Genomic DNA, 18,626 nt, shown 5'->3' with positions numbered 1-18,626 from the left:
CTTTTATGTTATTTTTTTATAATGGCGTATGTCGGTAACTTAAATGAAGATTATGGGTTAATGATGCTTACCGAATTGATGGCTGAATGCTTTTTATGTATATGAGTTATATATTTTTTCTGTAATGTCAAACAAAAATCACTTATCTATTTCTTTGTAATCCAATGTTTTTTTGCCAGGTCCCCTACAATTTCCCAGGCTCCTCCGCTAGAAGATACGCATAAAACGGACACCACATGGATCATACATACCAGTATGAAAGTTGGAACTAATAATTAATTAATATTTTATAAATACTTTAAACTGATTCTTCCTCGAGTCTATTTATTTAGTTATTAGGGCCATATTCAACTCTATCCTGGTTTAAGATATATAGAATAAGTCCTCGGGATTTTTTTAACTGTATTAGAAGTTATTTTACGTCAAAAGTACATATGTCTTAGTTTCTAAAAATTGTATGGCGTAACAACAAATCTTTCTTTTTCTTTCGGGCTTCGATTTGACAGCCTGAGCTGCACTACAATCTTTATATGTTTCCAGACAGATGTGCACTTGAGCCGAAGTGGTGGAGTACTGTGACATTAGAAAAATAAGAAGAGCTTGAACACTTTGAGATGGTAAACTCGGCTAGTATTAAAGCTAGCTGATAAGCCGGTTGAAACTGTTTTGTTATGAGAGAAAAATATTATAGATTCTAGTTTGATAAGCCGGCTGATAAGTCCCAGCGAACAGACCCTAGCTTGACAGAAGTTGCGCCACATGGCTCTCCTGCTACACAGATTACTAGCTAGTACTACCTCACAGACAATTGCTACGAAGCTCCTTTGGTTGAACTATATGTACGTAGTTGATTGCAGTGACAGGAGTCGCCAAATCGCCCCTTCTCGGCTATATATTTATTTAATTATTATTCATGGCCCCGTGTTGAAAAAAAATCGGTGTAATATAGAGCAAATCAACCATGCACGTTGTCATACGATCCTCAGAGTGTCTCCAAGTGACGCAACCTCGGTCGTGTTGAATCCATGTAGCCGGTGACCCCAGAAACTGATTTGTTTCCATTTTCAGAAATAATATTGAAGTTGATTTAATTTGAAGCAGGGAATTGTATGTCAAATAGGAGTAGTAAATAAACTGAAATCTGCGCGCATGTATATCAATTATGTACTATTTATCATATACACATTTCACAGCAGAAAATGATTCTTGGGGTGTTTGGGGATCTAGGCCCCGTTCAGCTTGCTGAATTTTGGTTGAAACTGACTGAAAATACTGTTCTAGTTGAATTGTTGTGAGAGAAAAACACTGTTCCAACTGAAAAAACAAGCCGATAAGCCGAATATGAGGTAACCCGAACGGGCCCTAGGCCTCGTTTAGATTGAAACTTTTTTCAACCTAATGAATAGTACCACTTTCATTTTATTTGGCAAATATTGTCCAATCGTGGACCAACTAGGCTCAAAAGATTCATCTCGTGATTTCCAACTAAACTGTGTAATTAGTTATTTTTTTTACCTACATTTAATACTCCATGCAAGCGGCTAAAAATTGATGTGATGGAGAGAGAGTGAAAAAACTTGGAACTTTGATGGGATCTCAACAAGGCGCTAATCTCTTTGCAGCTACCGAGGCAAAGGCATATAAGAAATTAATAGGACAGCATTCAATCCACCCGGCCTTCAGATGGCTATGGAAGACATTTTGCCAACCAAAGCATAAAGTCTTCTTTTGGCTTCTGTTAAAGGATATTCTAAGAAAAAAAATGAACTTAGAATCCTATAACTGCGTGCTCTGTCAGCTCTCAACAGAAGAAACAGTCTCTCACCTGTTCCTATGTCCCTTTGCCAAGTCCTGCTAGAACCTAATCAACATTAAGGATTCCTGTTCAGGTTGCCTTCCCTCAAGTGAGCATACAACTGAAGCATCAATTGAACTCTGAATTTTTCATGAATGCTACGGTGATTACGTGTTGGAGTATATGGGGTGTCATAAACAATTTGATCTTCAAAGGAATCGGACCAAACCTTCAAGACAGTAAAGATATCTTCAATAAAGAAATGGCCTTAAGTAAGATTAAAGGAGAGCCGCTCTGAAGAATTCTGCACATGGATCTTTTAATTCTGAAAAAGGATAGCATCGTTTTCTCTTTCATTTTTTTTGCTCTTAATTTCGTTTGTGGGTTGTACTTGTTTTCATCTCTACCCCTATAATACACCACTTCAAATTATTCTACAGCCACCAAACAAATCTCATCTCTACAGTCACGACCTAAACTACGTCCACCCCACAAAACGCATACAGAAAAAGATAATATTAAAAGTGTACGCACCAAATTAACTCTCACTTATTCTCTCTCCTTACTCAACCACATCCGATGGCCGATATTCTTTGGATCTCCCACCCCGATCTCCCCACTTCACCGCTCCACCCCACCCCCGATCTCTGTGCCGGGCTTCTCACCCCCTCGCTCTCTATCCCACGCACGCGGGCTCCGAACACCCACGCACAGCGATCGAAACCTGCAATCACCTAATAAAAAAAGAAAAAAAAGGAAACGCACGATCATAACGCGAACCCTACCCGTTATCCCGCCAGCCGCCGCCTCCCGGATCCGCCAGACCGAGCCGGCCGTGAGCGTCGAGAGCCTCGCCGCGTCTCCCTTTACAGGCGTGCTCCCTTCTCAGGGCAGCCGCTATTGGCCCAGCTAGACCGCGTCCACGAGGCCCGGTTCCTTGAGGCGCCAGTCGCCATCGTTCCGTGCATCCCAGCTAGGCCGTGTGGACGCGATGCTGCCCCGCCTGGCTGCCTGGGGCCGACATCCTTCCTCTCTTGGCGGCTGCGGAAGCTTCATACAGCAACTGAGCAGACTAGCGTGGTCCTCGCGACAGCGGCGCACGCTCCTCCTGCTGCTTGCCGTTGTCGCCGCAGCCCGCGCGCCCGTGGGGCTAGGGTTGCACGGGGCAGCGGCGGCGTCTCGGCGCGGTTGAGAGCCCCAAGGGCGATGTCTGCACACGTGAGATTTGTGGAGGGAGAGAGACCAGGCAGCTGCTCCTTCACTCGGCGGCGGTGGCGGCAAGGGGAGCCATCGATTGCCAACCTGCTTCTGCCACTGTCTCGCCTGCATCTCCAAAATCTGAATCTCCACCAAGGATTGGCGAGAGGTATGGTTTACTGCCTTCTAGATTGTATTCCTGCCTTCTAGATGTCTGCTGGCCTATTCGTGTGTTTTCCTGGAGATTGCTGGTCCTCTGTTTCCTCAATGATCGGATCCGTGTTCTTGAGTTTGTATTTGCCATCCAGTTCGTTGTGGTATTTGTCTACGAAAACGCAGCACGAATCAGAAACAATGCGTGTTTCATGTTTCAGTCTTCATTCGTGTTGGTGCGGATATATTTTCAGATGTGATTTATTCGATGACCGTTTCAGTTCTCTGGTTTTGGGACAGATGGAAATCACATCAGGTCTTGCTAATGTTTACTGCAAATTGAGTTGGTACTGGGTTATGCATTTGCAGGGCACAAAAATCATAGGCGCCTCAAAGCCAAGCCTGACGTCCAGACGTTGCATATCTCCAGCACAACAAGCTCGGTCAACGTGTCCTGAGGTCGAACTCCAGTGCACACACATCAGACCTTCTAGGTGTTGGATGCGTTCTTGCCATTACGCTGCTGGATGGCGAGACTCCCTAATTTCCAAAGTCTACAACAAATCAAGGTGAGGGCACTCGACATAAATAGGCTGAATGCAATGATAACCACGCACAGGATCTGCTTGACCAAATATCTCAATGATCTAAGGCTTATCTCAACGAAGGATTTAGTATTTGCCTAACATCTCAATTATTTTTTTTGTTTGGATTTAAATAGCAACATATTTGACTACTAAGAAATGCTGATAGTGCTGATATCACACCGCTGGAGCGACGTAACTGCAAGAACGACTCTTAACTTCCATTTGATATTTTTCACTACGTAGGAGGAATGGATTTTTCATTGAAAATTTGTATTGTTCAAAGGCAACAATGAACTTGCAGATGACGAAGCCAACAGAAGTCGCTATGCAGTCCAAAAACAATGAACTTGCTAATGTTGCTAGCTTGCTTGAGAATCTCTAGCAGCTTAGCATGAACAACTCCTCCTCCATAGCCGCCGTCCCCTGCCCTCGCCACAGCCCCCTACCTCACAACAGGCGTGTTACAACAATACTTGAGCTTATTGTTGTTTGTTATTTTTTAAAAAAAAATTGTATCCTAATGCATAATCCAACACTTGATCCAAGGCCGGCTTCTGCCGAGCGAGTGATACACAGACATCTCTGCATCTGAATCCTTAACATCCTTAACTGTATCTCTCGGTGTTTGACATTGTTGAACTGTATCTTTGTCTTTTTCTTTGTATCATATGATGAAACCTCGAAACAATCTTAGGACACCTTCTGACACAGTGCTGGTACCTCTGTGAGTGAGAAGGCAATTCTTTTCTGATGATAATGCAAGTGCTCTTAATTTTGCCTTTTATTTTTGTTTTTGGGTATTTTTTGGTCTTTAAAATTGTTTGCTCCAGGTAGGTATCTTTACAAACTTACACTGTCATGTGATCTGTGGTATGCCAATCTAGAATTACCGTCAAATTACTAATGCCAAAAATTGTCTGACTTGCTATGGCTTATGTGACTACGTATTATACATTTCCTGTTTTGGTCATGTACTCATGTTAGTTTAATCTGATTATATAGACGTAGTTGTAGTCCCAATGGGGATCTCAAGACCTACCGATAGGAAGTGCCGTTTGACGATGTAAACCTCTGGTCTGATCTGGGATGGAGCCCCATCTGTAGTTGTTTAATTCAGCTATGGTGTGATTTAAATCGGGTCCCTGAGGGGTTATAATAACTGCCTGTTAACTTATTCAACGTCTTTTAGTTTATGAACTGTAATGATATGCTACAGACAAAAAAAAACTGCAATGAAATAAAATTTTGGGCCTAATGCCACGCTTCTGTTAGCCATGGCATTGACTAGAGATGCTATGATTAGGTCCAAACAAAGTTGTTTCAACATTAGCATGGCACACTACTAGCGTTAGCACGGCGCGAGACCAATATTATTCTAGAATTAATTTTGACTTAATATGGTCCGTAGCGTTAGCACGGACACTATACTAGTACTTGTAAGTTTGTTGCTTCCTTAATAATTTTTCCTACTGTAGGGGCTTTGGCCCCTCCACACTCATAAAAAAAATGCACCTTGTGTGTCGTCCATTAAAGAAAGTATAATAAATAATAGCAGTAGAACCCATGTATGTACAAGATAAAGGAAGATGCAGTACTCCACGAAATATCTTCTTGGTGCGTTTTTTGTTTTTTCAGTAGAATTATTTGAATACTGATTTAGTGTTCGAATTCATCAGTAGTTCTTTCCGCTTAAAAAAAGAATACTGTAGTTCTTTCCTCTCATTGGAACATAACACGTGTTTTTGTTTGTTTCATTGGAACCAGATGTTGAAGGGAACTGTATGATTCAAATCAGCAATGAAGTTGTTTTCGTGTGTTACTAGCTAGTGTCTGCATCAACCTTGGGATGGTTTCCCAAAAATCGGACACAGCCAGCTGCGCCCAGCAGAGATCAGACATATGAGTGTGGAACCCACAATCACACACCTGAAGACAAGCTGCTTGACTAGGACAATTGGGAACTGGTGGTGGACAAGATGCTCTGTAGGAGAAAATTGAATTGTAAAAAATATATATAAGGGCTGCTATAGTAGATCGATGAAACCCCATTGCTTTTATCACGTGTATTCACATTTCGACCTTATTTCCTCTCCTCTTCTCTTTTCTCTCTCTCCTCCTTCTCGCTGCCATGGAGGCCCCGCGCAGCTGCGACGGCGCAGCTAATGCGCTTGCCCAGCGTGGCGGCGTCGCAGCCCGTGCGCACACTTGTGGTGGCTAGTGCGCTCGCCTAGCCACCGTGGCGGCAACGTGTCCACCCGAAGCAACGATGATGGTGGCCAGTATGGGGCCAAGATGCCAATGATAGAAGGTGAAGGAAAGGTGACTGAGAAAAATGACTGCTTGCTCCCTTCTATTTGAGGGATTGAGGAGAGGTTTTGAGCTAGAGATTGAGAAAAATTATAGAGAAAGAGGATTAAGAATGGAGATCTGCTATTGAAGTTTTTTTTTCACCTCATTCCCCTATATAAGAGTTTTTAGAGAAATGGGATTGTTTTTCTCAATTTGTTGGAGTTGCTCCAAACCACCAAATAATAGTAAAAATTAAAATGCGAATGTCTTAATATTCCGATGCCTTAGGGCCATAGCTAATCCATGGCTTCAATGCCCAACTTGAGAAGAAACCTCCCCTATTGCTGATTATCTAGTCAAGCTATTCAACCCTCTACGTGAGGTACTCAACTATTACTATTTATAATTACATGCACTCACACGACCCGACGTGCCGCCAGTAGAGTAGAAAAGGCTTTGAGCGTGAGTGACCCCTCCACGCACTGCCGCTAGAGAAGGACCCAGGGTTAGGATTCCCAGTCACCGACAGGTCTAATCAAGAAAAAACATAGGCACCATATTGTTAGCCTAATATTGTTACTAGACAAGCAAATCTACAGCATCACCTAGTACGTTTTGACATTGGATTCCGTATTATTACCGGACGCAAGTCATTTTAACTCGTACGACTACAGATCATATACAAGACATAGAGCGCGCTATGGTATTTTAGGAATAACAAAAAAAGATGGTTGCAAGAAACCTTGGTTTCTTTAATATTATATTAATCAGATAGAGATATAGAAGAGATAGATATTAGATCAGTATAATAGAAATAAAATAGGAGAGGGAGAAAAAGCCGAGCCTGAGGAAGCAGTCAGGTTGCCCCATGTGACAGGCAGAGGCAGAGGCAGAGCGCCTCCAAAATACTTGAATGAATCAAAACGGCTCCTTTTCTGCGCCTGATGAGCATCTCTCTTCCTTGTTCCTTCTTCCTTCCTCCCTCTCCCGCGTGCGCATCTGTCGAGTTGAATCGAGGCCACCAACCAAATCTTCGTATACTATACCCAATTTTCCTGCCCCTCCGCATGTATATATGTATATGTATGTATGTATGTACACACGCGCCTAGTCAGAGGTATCAACACTACCAGTAGTATATATTGGCAAAGCATCCCTTTTCTCGTTTCCTCGCTCGCAATCGCAATTCGCAATACGTTTCCGCGCCGTCCCTCCCGCTTACCCGGCCGCGGCCGGCCATCCCATCCCGTCCTCCTCCTGCTGGCTGCTGCTCCTCGTCCTCCCCAGCCGGCCACGCTTGCTGCCGCATCGGAACGCGAGGCGCGAGCGCTCCTCAGGAATGTGGGATGCGAGGGCTCCGCAGCTCCGGCGGCGGGGCCAGGGCGTCGTCATCTCCCTCCTCCTCCTCCCTCTGCTGCTGCTGCTCCTCCTCGCAGGCGCCGCCAGCGGCCAGCAGCAGGTCCAGCCGCCGCCGCTGCCCCCTGTGCCTCCCGCTGACCTGCCGGACGTGGAGAGGCAGCTCAACAACCTGACCGACAACGTCGCCGCCACAATCTCCGACAAGTTCAGCTTCTGCGTCGCCGACGCGTAAGCTTGTTGCCTGACTGCTTCCTGCTGGCCGGCCCGGCGGCGGCGGCGCCGTCGCCCGTCGGTACAAAGTAAAGATTTTTCCTGAATCCTCATCCCTGTAGCTGATCCTAATTGGTGGTGTGCTCTCAGGAAGGAGGATTGGAACGAGGCGTTCAACTACACGTCCGACCTCAGCTTCGTGGATCGCTGCCTCACGGAGACCCGAGGTAAGCCGCTCAAGGCCTTCATTGCTGTTTGACTGGTCAATTCACATTTCAGGATTTGAGCTCCTGTGTTGTGCTTGCTTCCTCTCTTCTTCTTCTTCTGCACTCCGCTGGCCGGGTTTCCAGTTGATTTAATTAATTCGTTTGTTTGCTTTCGAGTGATCGATTTTTAATCCGAGAATCTCGTCTTGGTAAAGATTATTGGGCCGGGTGAAGAAATTATCAGTTAGCTGGGGATAGGTGCCTGCCTGCAGCCTGCCCCCTAGTCCCTAGGTTTCATCGACTTCTGATTAATCCCCACCGGACGGACTCAACTGCCCTGTTCTCTGTTACCCACTTCTATTTCATATGTACAGTACTCCACTCTTGTTTACAAAAGTCACAAGACTTTACATGAGTACAAAGACCAAAGACTTTCGCTTTCACACCATGCTGTTGCGTTGTTCTTGTAGTCCCTGGATTTCCTGCTGTCCAATTGTCCACCTCTAAACTGAAAAGAAACCATCTTTATGTCTTCCGGCAGCCAAGTGGCTGACTGGGACGTTGTCAGTTTGAAACGTTCTCCCTTGCGCGTTTTTTAAGCATTGGTTAGCATGAAATGGATAGGTTGCATCGTGACATTATTATATCTGTGACAAGTGGGACCCCTAGGCTATAACAACCATTTTTTTTTTTCTGATTTGCAATTGCACAAACGAAATTGCGTACAGTAGCTGAATACGACATTGACACAGTTGGGTTTGACAAGCTCAACTCCAACTAATCGTACTATGATCGTACCTAATGACGTTTGCAATGTTTACGTATTTTTGACTCATTACCCCCGTTCGGCTTGCTGAATCTTGGTTGAAAAACATTGTTCTGGCTGAAATGTTATGAGAGAAAAACACTATTCCGGCTGAAAAAAGAAGCCAAACAAGCCGAATATTTGGTAAGTCGAACAAGCCGGATATTGAGTAAGCCAAATATTGGGTAAGCCGGATATCAGGAAAAAAGATTCTTGTATCAAATGAACTTGCCTTTTATCATTTTACTTTACTTATCACATGAATCGAATTAGACGCTGATATATATTCAATCCAATCCTAGTGTATAGATAAAATTTTGGAAAACAAATACCAGGTTCAAGGCCACAGTACCGATTTTCGCATTGTATCTAATGAGTATAACGGTTCATTCAGGTGACCTGCCTCAGCGTCTCTGCACACCCGATGAAGTCAAATTCTACTTCTCAAGTTTGTACGACCGTGATGGCGACAAGAACATCAACCTCAAGACAAACATAAACTGCAACATATCTTATTGGGAGAAGGGGTGCGATGCAGGATGGGCTTGCGCCACCAATCCGGTTCAAGATCCCAGGAACCGTGGTAGCAACGGTATCCCGCTGAGAACAAGCAACTGCCAAGCGTGCTGCGAGGGATTCTTCTGCCCCCGCGGTCTTACTTGCATGCTCCGTGAGTTTCATCTCTCTGACAAGTTCTAAACACTTTTCGTTTTTGTTGAGTGTCAGTTATTATATTATATTAAGTAGTTCAGAGAAATCAATTTATTGGCTTGTGCTGACTTTGTGTTCCTCTTGGCGTCAGCTTGTCCACTAGGCTCATACTGTCCACGCGCCACGGCGAATCAGACAACTGGTCTTTGTGATCCGTAAGATTTTTCTTGATGCATTCCTGTTGCAATAGGTTTCTTGATAAACAAATTCAGTGTGCCATGTATCTGAATTATGGAACTTTGATCAGATACAAGTATCAGATAACTCCAAACACTACTAATAGCTGTGGAGGTGCTGACATGTGGGCTGATATCCAGAGCACTGAAGAGATCTTCTGCCCAGCTGGTTTCCACTGTCCAAGCACAACAAAAAAAGATAATTGTAGCAGTGGGTACTGATCTATTTTCTCTATCTTGTACTTGTTTAAAGAGACTATCTTTTACTTGAACGTTAACGAAGTGAAGTGGTTTGATTTGGTCATTGTTGCTTGTTGCTCTGTTTCTTCTGCAGGCACTATTGCAGATTGGGTTCCACCGCTGAAGAGAGTAAGCGTCACGAACATGACTTTGATCACACAATCGTACAAACCTTTTTTCAATGAGCTGATTTAGGATTAATTTGCAGAGTGCATAATAAAGGGCTCCTGTGATGAAAACACAGAGAATGAAAACATCAAAATTCTTGGAGCTTGCATAGTGGTAAATCCTCTTGCATGCTTTTGTAAATTTCAGTAACTTAATGACTATGTTTGTGTTATAAAACAATGTTGTAATCATCTGCATTGCACGGTGCTTGTGCCTGCTGCTTCCTATCATATACAACTGCTCAGGGGTGCATTGTGATTCAAACTTTGCCATTCTACGCAGGGTGCATTGTGCCTGCTGCTTCTTATCATATACAACTTCTCAGACAAATTCCTCAGCATCCGCGAACGGAGGAAAGCAAGATCAAGGGAGAATGCCATTCAGCTGGCTCGGCAGCAGCTGAAGGCGCAAGAGAGATGGAAGGCCGCAAAACAGTTTGCAAGGAGGCATGTGAATGATATGCAGGGTCATCTTTCACGCACATTTTCACGAAGGAGGTCATTTCGTCAGAAGGTAGTCCCAGAAAAGTCTAGCCACAGGGTGCAGGAAGCACCACTGATGAGTCAGGTCCAGATGCAGGAAATGTCAGATTCTGCTGTGTTTGCTTCTCAGAGCACAAATGAGATAACAGAAGTAATGCCATCAGTTATTGTCGATGTCAGTGATGATGGAGAAGTTGTTGCCACAAAGGAAAAGCCTGTGCCAAAAGGAAAGCACAGATCAACCCATACACAAGTATTCAAGTATGCATATGGCGAAATCGAGAAGGAGAAATTCCAGCAACAGGAGAACAAGAATCTAACCTTTACTGGTGTGATTGCCATGGTGAAGGATCAGCAGAAGGAGATAACTAGACCTTTGCTCAAGGTTGAGTTCAGGGACCTGACTTTGATGCTTGGAAAGAAGAAGCTGCTGAGATCTATCAATGGTGAACTCCGGCCAGGGCGTGTAACTGCTGTCATGGGCCCATCAGGGGCTGGCAAGACCACGTTCCTCAATGCCGTTACTGGGAAGGTGAGCGGCTACAAGATGACGGGTTCTGTCCTTGTTAATGGAAAGAACGTTAATATCCGTTCTTACAAAAAGATCATTGGATTTGTGCCACAAGATGACATTGTTCATGGAAACTTAACAGTGGAGGAAAACCTTTGGTTCAGTGCAAAGTGCAGGTAATGATTTTAAATTAAATACAATTTTGCAGTTATCCCACTTGTTTCTGTCATTTTTCAAAAATTAACAATTCTATTGTAAACCTAACAGGCTATCTGCAAGCATGAAGCATCGTGACAAGGTGCTCATAGTGGAGAGAGTAATAGATTCTCTGGATCTTCAGGGAATCAGAAATTCATTGGTTGGCACTGTTGAAAAGCGTGGGATTTCTGGGGGGCAGAGGAAGCGTGTCAATGTGGGCATTGAGATGGTGATGGAACCATCCCTTCTAATCCTGGATGAACCAACGTCTGGCCTGGATAGCTCCTCATCACAACTTCTCCTCAGAGCTCTTCGGCATGAGGCGCTCGAAGGTGTCAATGTCTGTGCTGTTGTTCATCAACCGAGCTACACATTGTACAACATGTTCGACGATTTGATACTCCTTGCAAAAGGAGGGTTGATGGTTTATAATGGCCCAGTAAAGATGGTTGAGGAGTACTTCACAACTCTTGGAATCCATGTTCCTGACCGCGTAAATCCTCCAGACCACTACATTGACATTCTTGAGGGCATTGTGAAGCCTGAGTCTGGCATAAAAGCGAAGCACCTACCAGCGCACTGGATGCTACACAATGGCTATGAAGTACCAAGTGACATGCAAGATGATGTCAAGGAAATTGGTGAACAAACCCCACAATTCAGGTCCAGCTCCTCACTATCTGGTTCAACCCCTCACTGCCTCCCAATCAGAAATGCGTTTGCAGAAGAGTGTGACCGTCTCGAACAGCATTTATCAAAACCAAAGGACTTATCTAGCAGAAAAACACCAGGGATATTTATGCAGTACAAATATTACTTGGGAAGGTAAGCTCGCTCAATGCAACCATTTCAATCTTCTTCTCACAATCTTGAACAGCTACTAATCAGTTGTTACTGAATATATATACCATTCAGGGTTACGAAACAGCGGCTGCGTGAAGCTAGGCTGCTCATGGTTGATTTCCTAATACTAGGGCTAGCTGGTATCTGCTTAGGGACGATAGCAAAGCTCAGTGACAAAACATTCGGGATGCCTGGATACATATACACTATAATTGCAGTTTGTAAGTTCAGATATACACACCCTGTTTTCACAATGAACTAGATGAAAAGTTCCTGACATAAGCTACTACCATGCAGCTCTACTGTGCAAGATTGCAGCACTGCGGTCATTTTCACTGGAGCGATTGCAGTACTTTAGGGAAAGAGAATCTGGGATGAGCTCTCTGGCATACTTCCTTGCTAGGGACACAATTGATCATTTCAGTACTGTTGTGAAGCCGATCATTTACCTATCTATGTTCTACTACTTCAATAACCCAAGATCAACAATTGGTGATAACTACGTTGTGCTCTTCGCACTTGTGTATTGTGTGACGGGGATAGGATACACTTTTGCTATCTGCTTCAGTCCTGGCTCAGCACAGCTGGTACGCATCATGACAATTAAATTTCTCGTACAACATCTTCTGAATCAGCCCACATATATATACTTAACCTCATTCTGATGCTTGTCACAGTGTTCTGCACTTATACCGGTTGTTCTAACTCTGTTATCCACTCAAAGGAGTACTCCAACATTTCTCAAGAGATTGTGCTACTCAAAATGGGCATTGGAAGGCTTCATAATTGTAAATGCCAAGAAGTAAGTACTTGTTCATCACTGTCTCTTTTCAGGCTAGAGTTTTTGCTTTATGCATGTCCCTGTTGTAATGTACTGAACATCAACTAATGGGATTTTTTTCTTTTTGTGCAGGTATCCTGGAGTTTGGCTTATAACTCGCTGCGGCCTGTTGTTCCAGAGTCAATTTGATATCCACAACTACAAGCTCTGTATTTTGGTTTTGTTCATGTATGGTCTGTTCTTCAGGATGGTGGCATTTGCTGCAATGATTTTACTGAAGAAGAGATGAATGTAGTATAGCTGTACCATTTAGTTCATATTTAATTTCTTCATTCATTTGTACATTTGTAGATCAGTTCTGATGAAATGTTTTATAGCACTGACCGGCCGGTGTACAGATGAGAAAAAGGCAATAGAAATGCTGATTTTTTTTGGCATTATTCTTTTAGCTGTACATCCCCATCTCCGAAATCCTGTGGCTGTGTTTGAAAAAAAAAATTCAAAAAAAATTGTTATCGGAACTGATAGTCCATAGCTGTGTAGGAAACATGATTACAATTAATTGATACTCATCACGATTTGATAGAGAGTAAAGAGTATCTACTATGACTATTGTGTTACAAAATGAACAAGGACAAAAAACATACAGTTTAATATAATTAATTTTTATTATTTAGAAGTAGCTAGCCCGTGCGAGAGCAGCAGTCGACGGACTAGTTGTTTCTTATAATAAGCCAGTGATTCAGCCACCCTAATGGAAGAATTCTTAAAGAGGGGTAATATGTAGCTAGCAAACCGAGAGCGAGATTCATGGACGACCATGGGGCTGCGGCGAATATTTGTGCGTCTCGCTGCGTGGCGTAGTCGGCGCAGGTACCGGGGGGTGGCTGTTGACATAACCCTTGAAACGATAGCCATGAGAGCATGTAGGAAAGCTGAGAACCATCCTTGTCGCTCGCGAGGCTGGCAAGGCTCTCCTCATCAACTGACATTGCATAATCCGAACGTCTCGTGCACACGTAGTCATTGCAGTCATCAGTGTCCGAGATGATCATGATCAAACCCATGGCCGTCTTGTCCTCCTGATCATCCAAACGCTGCGCTCGTACGATATAATTGTGCACACAAAAAAGACAAACAAATTAGAGAGTTAGTTCTGGTGCTCTAAAAAACAAAGAAAGAATGGGTCGCAAGGCTATTTAATTATTTATGATTTTACCCAGCCTGCCAGCCCAGCCCAAGTTTGCGCGCGGTTTTTTCACATTAGAGACGCCAGCTTATTGTAGGTTTATGATTTACAACCGCGCGTTTCTTGTTTCCTCGTTTTGTGCTTGTTCTTTTTTGATTGCGAAGGCCTCATCGACTTTGTGTGGGGTATGGATGTGTTTTGTCAGAGAATGTGGTAGTTCACCATTTTCTCGCTCTCTTCTTTTATTTTTTGGTTCGTAGAATGGAATAGTTTATCATCACTGTCTTATTCCTTATAAGTTAATAAATAGTATAAGCACGGAGAATTGAGTCATTCTACAAAATTTTATAAAATTAAATTATGATGTACTAACTTGTATAGGATGAGGTGATTGCTCAAACCTAGTACTCGAGCATTTTTCTCGCTCTTTACCTCCTTTTACCTCTAGAATGGAATCATCACCGTCTTGTTCCTTACAAGCTAATAAATAGTATAAGCATAAGAATCGATTCATTCTACTAAGTTTTATAAGTATTAATAGTGAAATTGAAGCAGTTCTAACCTTGTCTATCTAATTATTGCGATATAACCAGTAATCCGGTACAAACATATGTTTCAGAAGCTAGAATACACACACACACACACACACACACACACACACACACACACACACACACACACACACACACACATACAAGATGTTGTTTATTACTACCGCTCGAGCTAGGTTTTATTGACAGTAATGGCCAGAGAAGAATGTACCGTTTGGTAAAATATAACATTTTGTGCCAAACCTAGAGACAAGTGGGTTTAGGTGTTCATGATTTGGTTATTAAGAATGTTGCTTTACTCAGCACAATGGTTGTTCAAGCTACTAACGATATATGGAATATGACCACAAATGTTATACAATAAATATCGTGGATCTAAACCATTTTCATGGACTTAGAGGGAGCGGGGACTCACATTTCTATGCTAGATTGCAAGTCTCATAAAGGTTCAATAAGATTTTCTTCATTTTGGATCCTTCATAATTAAAGAATGCCTTACAGATTATATTTTGGGAAGATAAATGGTTGTGCAATGTGACATTGCTTGAACAATATCCCTGATTCTAAAACATAGTTAGACATAAATAGACACTGTAGCAGATGTTTTGAGTGCCTCACCTCCTATTTTTCTCCATGCAGGGATTTAATATGACCTAAAGTTAGTAGCAAGGAAAAATTGGTTACCAAGCATTACTAATGTACTAACCAACTACACAAGATCTAACATTGCATTCGTGGTAAACTTGTTGGCAAGGTACAGTGGTGCCCAAAACAGAAAACATTGGGTTGGTGTCAAGAGTGACCTTATGTACGTACCAGGTACCTAAGACCTTGGGCTATGGTTCCCGAAAAACAAAGACCAAATCATGGTAGGGTGTATGGATGCTGGTTGTATGTCTGACCTACATAATGCCAAATCCGGGATGCATTTGTGTTTCTCTCTAGTGGTACATCCATTTCATGGCAGTTTATGGAATAGACCTTGGTTGCTACGTCAACCAACCACTCAGAGATAATTGCACTTTATGAGGTCACATGAGAATGTGCTTGGCTCAGACAATGATCAGTCACATCCATGTAGCCTAGATCTTGACACTTCTTACATCGCTAATCTGTGAAGATAAAACTACTTGTGCTGCATAAGTGCATATTGGATATTGCAAGGAAAATGGCACCTGGTATGGGCCATTGGTGTGTTGATTTTGGTTTTTGATGAACGACATTAATAGTTGGACTAATAACGTTTGCTAGTATACAAGGAAAGTTCCTGATGGATGCTTGGTGGGCTTGGACTTAGACAATGTGGAGATTGGCATGATCAACACCCCAGGCAACATTAGAAGCTATGTTGAAGACCTACAAATGCTGCAAGAAGTCCAAGATACAAGGTGGAACCAAGCTGAAAGAAATGATGTGAAGAAAACATGTGAAACCCTGCTGTTTTCATACCACCGGAATAATCCCGTGTGACCCCATGTAGGGCACCCAAGAATGTGGCTAGTGTAGCAGAAACCAAGGTTTTAAACCTCACCAGTGCACCCAAGAATGTGGCCACCACCAAGGCCCACAGCATTTCGCCGAACACTAAAGAGTGAAGATAGAAGGGAGCGGCCTAGGAGAGGTGTCGACAGAATATCGTCGATAGTCCTCCGAGGGGTATCCCACGAAGATAGATTGATCGGCAGAGGTGCGTGTAATCAAGAACAAGAAGGCAACAGAGACACAAGAGTTAGACAGGTCCGGGCTACCAGCATGACGTAATACCCTACTCCTGTGGTCTGTTGGTTTGTATTGACTATCGTATGATATTGCGTGTGTTTTGAGGGGGTCCCCTACCCACCTTATATAGCCGAGGGTAGGGTTACAGGTCGGTTAGATCTGGGAGATAACCGGTAAGTAATTACAGATTACATGAATCACAGGATCATAACATATCCTAACAGATTATGCCGTATCTTCAGTATATCTTCCCAGTGTCTTGCGGGGCGTGTTGAGCAGCATCGTGCTCCGCAAGGCTTCGTCTTGTGGGCTGGACTGCCCCTAGCGACGCAGCCCATGTATTCTGCCGTGGGTATCCGGGGTCGTAGCCCCCACAGCTAGTCCCCGAGTGCCTTGTATCCGCTGGTAACACCGTCTTGAGCTTGTTCGAGCAGGTGAATCTGATGCCGAGTAGCTACGACCGAGTTCTGACCAACATTATTGATGATCCGAGCAGCAGTAAATGTGGCCGACCAGTATAGCCGACCAGCAGTGTTCAGACTCAACCAAGCACGGCTTGCTAGAAGGATGTAAGGAGCTCAAATTCAAATTTTGAAAATTCTTCACTTTGAACTAAGTGTGCCCACTTAGACTCCGTTCGACGAGGAGTGGATGGGGGCCATATGGGTGCTCAGAGACATGGAGACGTTCATCAGACACGAAGATCAATACACGCATCGCAAGGTGCAGTGTATACACTATAGTCTCCAAGCCTGGTAGTAGGTGATGTAGTCACGTGGTGCTAGGGTCAAATTTTGAGAGCCTAAAAGAATTGCCGAGCGGGCAACCAACTCTTGGACGTAGCTTTGCAACACTAGCCACATGTTCACCGCAAGGTGAAGTGTGCCCACTTAGTCCCCGAGCCCGACAGTAGTTGACGTGGTCACGTAGAGACCGAATCATAATGATGACGTAGTCCTCGAGCCACAAGTGGAAATTGCAGATAAATCAAGATGTGCCAATTACTCAAATCGTGGAGAAAAAACCGGAGTAATGATTGTACAGTAGAAATTACTGAGCCATGATCGAATGTTCGGTGTGCAGTATCGAGTTGCGTTGAAAAATGGGTGATATGGGCCGTAGTTGCGCGAAAGCCTAGATAATAGCCTAGCACAACGCTTTGGGGAATTCGGAAGGGCGCAAATCAGCATGGTGCGGCTTCCCAAAAACCCTTCAATGCGAAAAGTCAGGAGGGTATCCTTATAACTCCATCGTCGCAGTCCGTGCTCCCACCTTTGCCACTCTGTTGCCTCGTCTTCCTCCTTTCCCTCGCTCTCCCCCATTTGCATTCTCATGCGCTCCGCCGCCAGGGCTAAAAAACTTGCGCGAAGGGGCCAGTTCCGATCTAGATCTGAGGGATGGCGTCGAAGAGGGGGAGTGCTAGCACGATGAAGGCGGACGCTGGGATGAGCCACGACAAGGAGTGGGTACTGTCGCTCATGGGGGAGACGGAGCTCAATGAGATGGTGGAGGCGGGCATTCTTCCTGATTGTGTCACCGCCGGATGGCGTCCGGCCGACGGTGAGCCCTATCTGATGCCACACATTGATGAACTCATTGTTTTCAAAGATTACTTCTGGCGTGGATTAGGGCTTTCGGTACATCCCTTCTTGCGAGATCTGTTGGAGTATTGGGGAGTGAGCTTATGTAATCTTCATCCGAACACTATTTTGCACATTTCTATGTTTATCCACTTCTACGAGGTTTATCTCAGCATTCTTCCCCATTTCAATCTCTTCTGACACCTTTTCTGGCTCAAGAAGAAAGGAGGGGGTGGTTCCAAAGTTGTTGACAGTGTGTATCTACAACTCCACGATGGGATGGCGAATGAATACATTCCTGTGCCACTGAATACCTTGCTAAAGGGCTAGAATGCTAGGTGGTTCTATATGAAGCAGACTGATTTTGTCGTCCGATGCGATGTCGACCAGATTCCAAAGAATCAAAGGAGCTGGTCGGAGAAGCCAACCATTGTCGATATGGATCAAGTGAAGGAGCTCATCGAGCTAATGAGGGGCGTGAAGATGAGCGGAGTGGTGGTGGCAGTGAACTTCATACTATGCCATGTCCAGCCCTGCAAGGAGAGGGCTCATGTAGGCTTTGACTTCAAGGGAGATATCGACGACACCCGAGAGAGGACGGAGAAACTAACGAAGGAGCCTATGTTGCACCAGGCTACATAACTCTTTGCTCTGAATGTGTCATACATCGTACTAGGGTAGGTGAAACCCTTCAACTGCACGAACTCACCTCCTCAGGTAAAAATCTTGACTGTGGTTCCTGGTGGTTTTTATCCTGTGCCGACGCTGAGAAGTGGACTAATTCGCTTGTGGAAAAATCAATTAGTAGGAATGGGTGGCGTACTTCTCGGGCATGCTGAGGAGCGAATGGCCAGAGGCAGTGGACGCTAGGCCAAC

At 44.1% G+C, this 18,626-nt stretch overlaps 1 protein-coding gene and 3 pseudogenes across 1 annotated transcript; all 4 read left to right on the top strand.

Moving 5' to 3' along the window:
• Positions 1-4,392: 4,392 nt before the first annotated feature.
• Positions 4,393-4,490, top strand: LOC136495072 (small nucleolar RNA snoR31/Z110/Z27; annotated as a pseudogene).
• Positions 4,491-4,745: 255 nt separating this feature from the next.
• On the top strand, positions 4,746-4,883 carry LOC136495070 (small nucleolar RNA Z112; annotated as a pseudogene).
• Positions 4,884-4,980: 97 nt separating this feature from the next.
• LOC136495077 (small nucleolar RNA snoR2/U65) lies at positions 4,981-5,061 on the top strand (annotated as a pseudogene).
• Positions 5,062-7,038: 1,977 nt separating this feature from the next.
• On the top strand, positions 7,039-13,152 carry LOC136492952 (ABC transporter G family member 25-like). Its single transcript, XM_066488976.1, has 13 exons — positions 7,039-7,608; positions 7,741-7,817; positions 8,996-9,271; positions 9,404-9,467; positions 9,560-9,703; positions 9,823-9,857; positions 9,937-10,010; positions 10,179-11,065; positions 11,157-11,912; positions 12,003-12,151; positions 12,228-12,517; positions 12,608-12,732; positions 12,844-13,152. The coding sequence occupies exons 1-13, from the start codon at positions 7,361-7,363 to the stop codon at positions 12,998-13,000; spliced, it is 3,282 nt and encodes a 1,093-aa protein (XP_066345073.1). The 5' UTR covers positions 7,039-7,360; the 3' UTR covers positions 13,001-13,152.
• The last annotated feature ends 5,474 nt before the right edge of the window (positions 13,153-18,626 follow it).

The sequence above is a fragment of the Miscanthus floridulus genome, chromosome 11 (genome assembly GCF_019320115.1).
Source record: "Miscanthus floridulus cultivar M001 chromosome 11, ASM1932011v1, whole genome shotgun sequence".
Taxonomy (NCBI): Eukaryota; Viridiplantae; Streptophyta; class Magnoliopsida; order Poales; family Poaceae; genus Miscanthus; species Miscanthus floridulus.
This window is presented reverse-complemented; position numbering and strand designations above follow the sequence as displayed.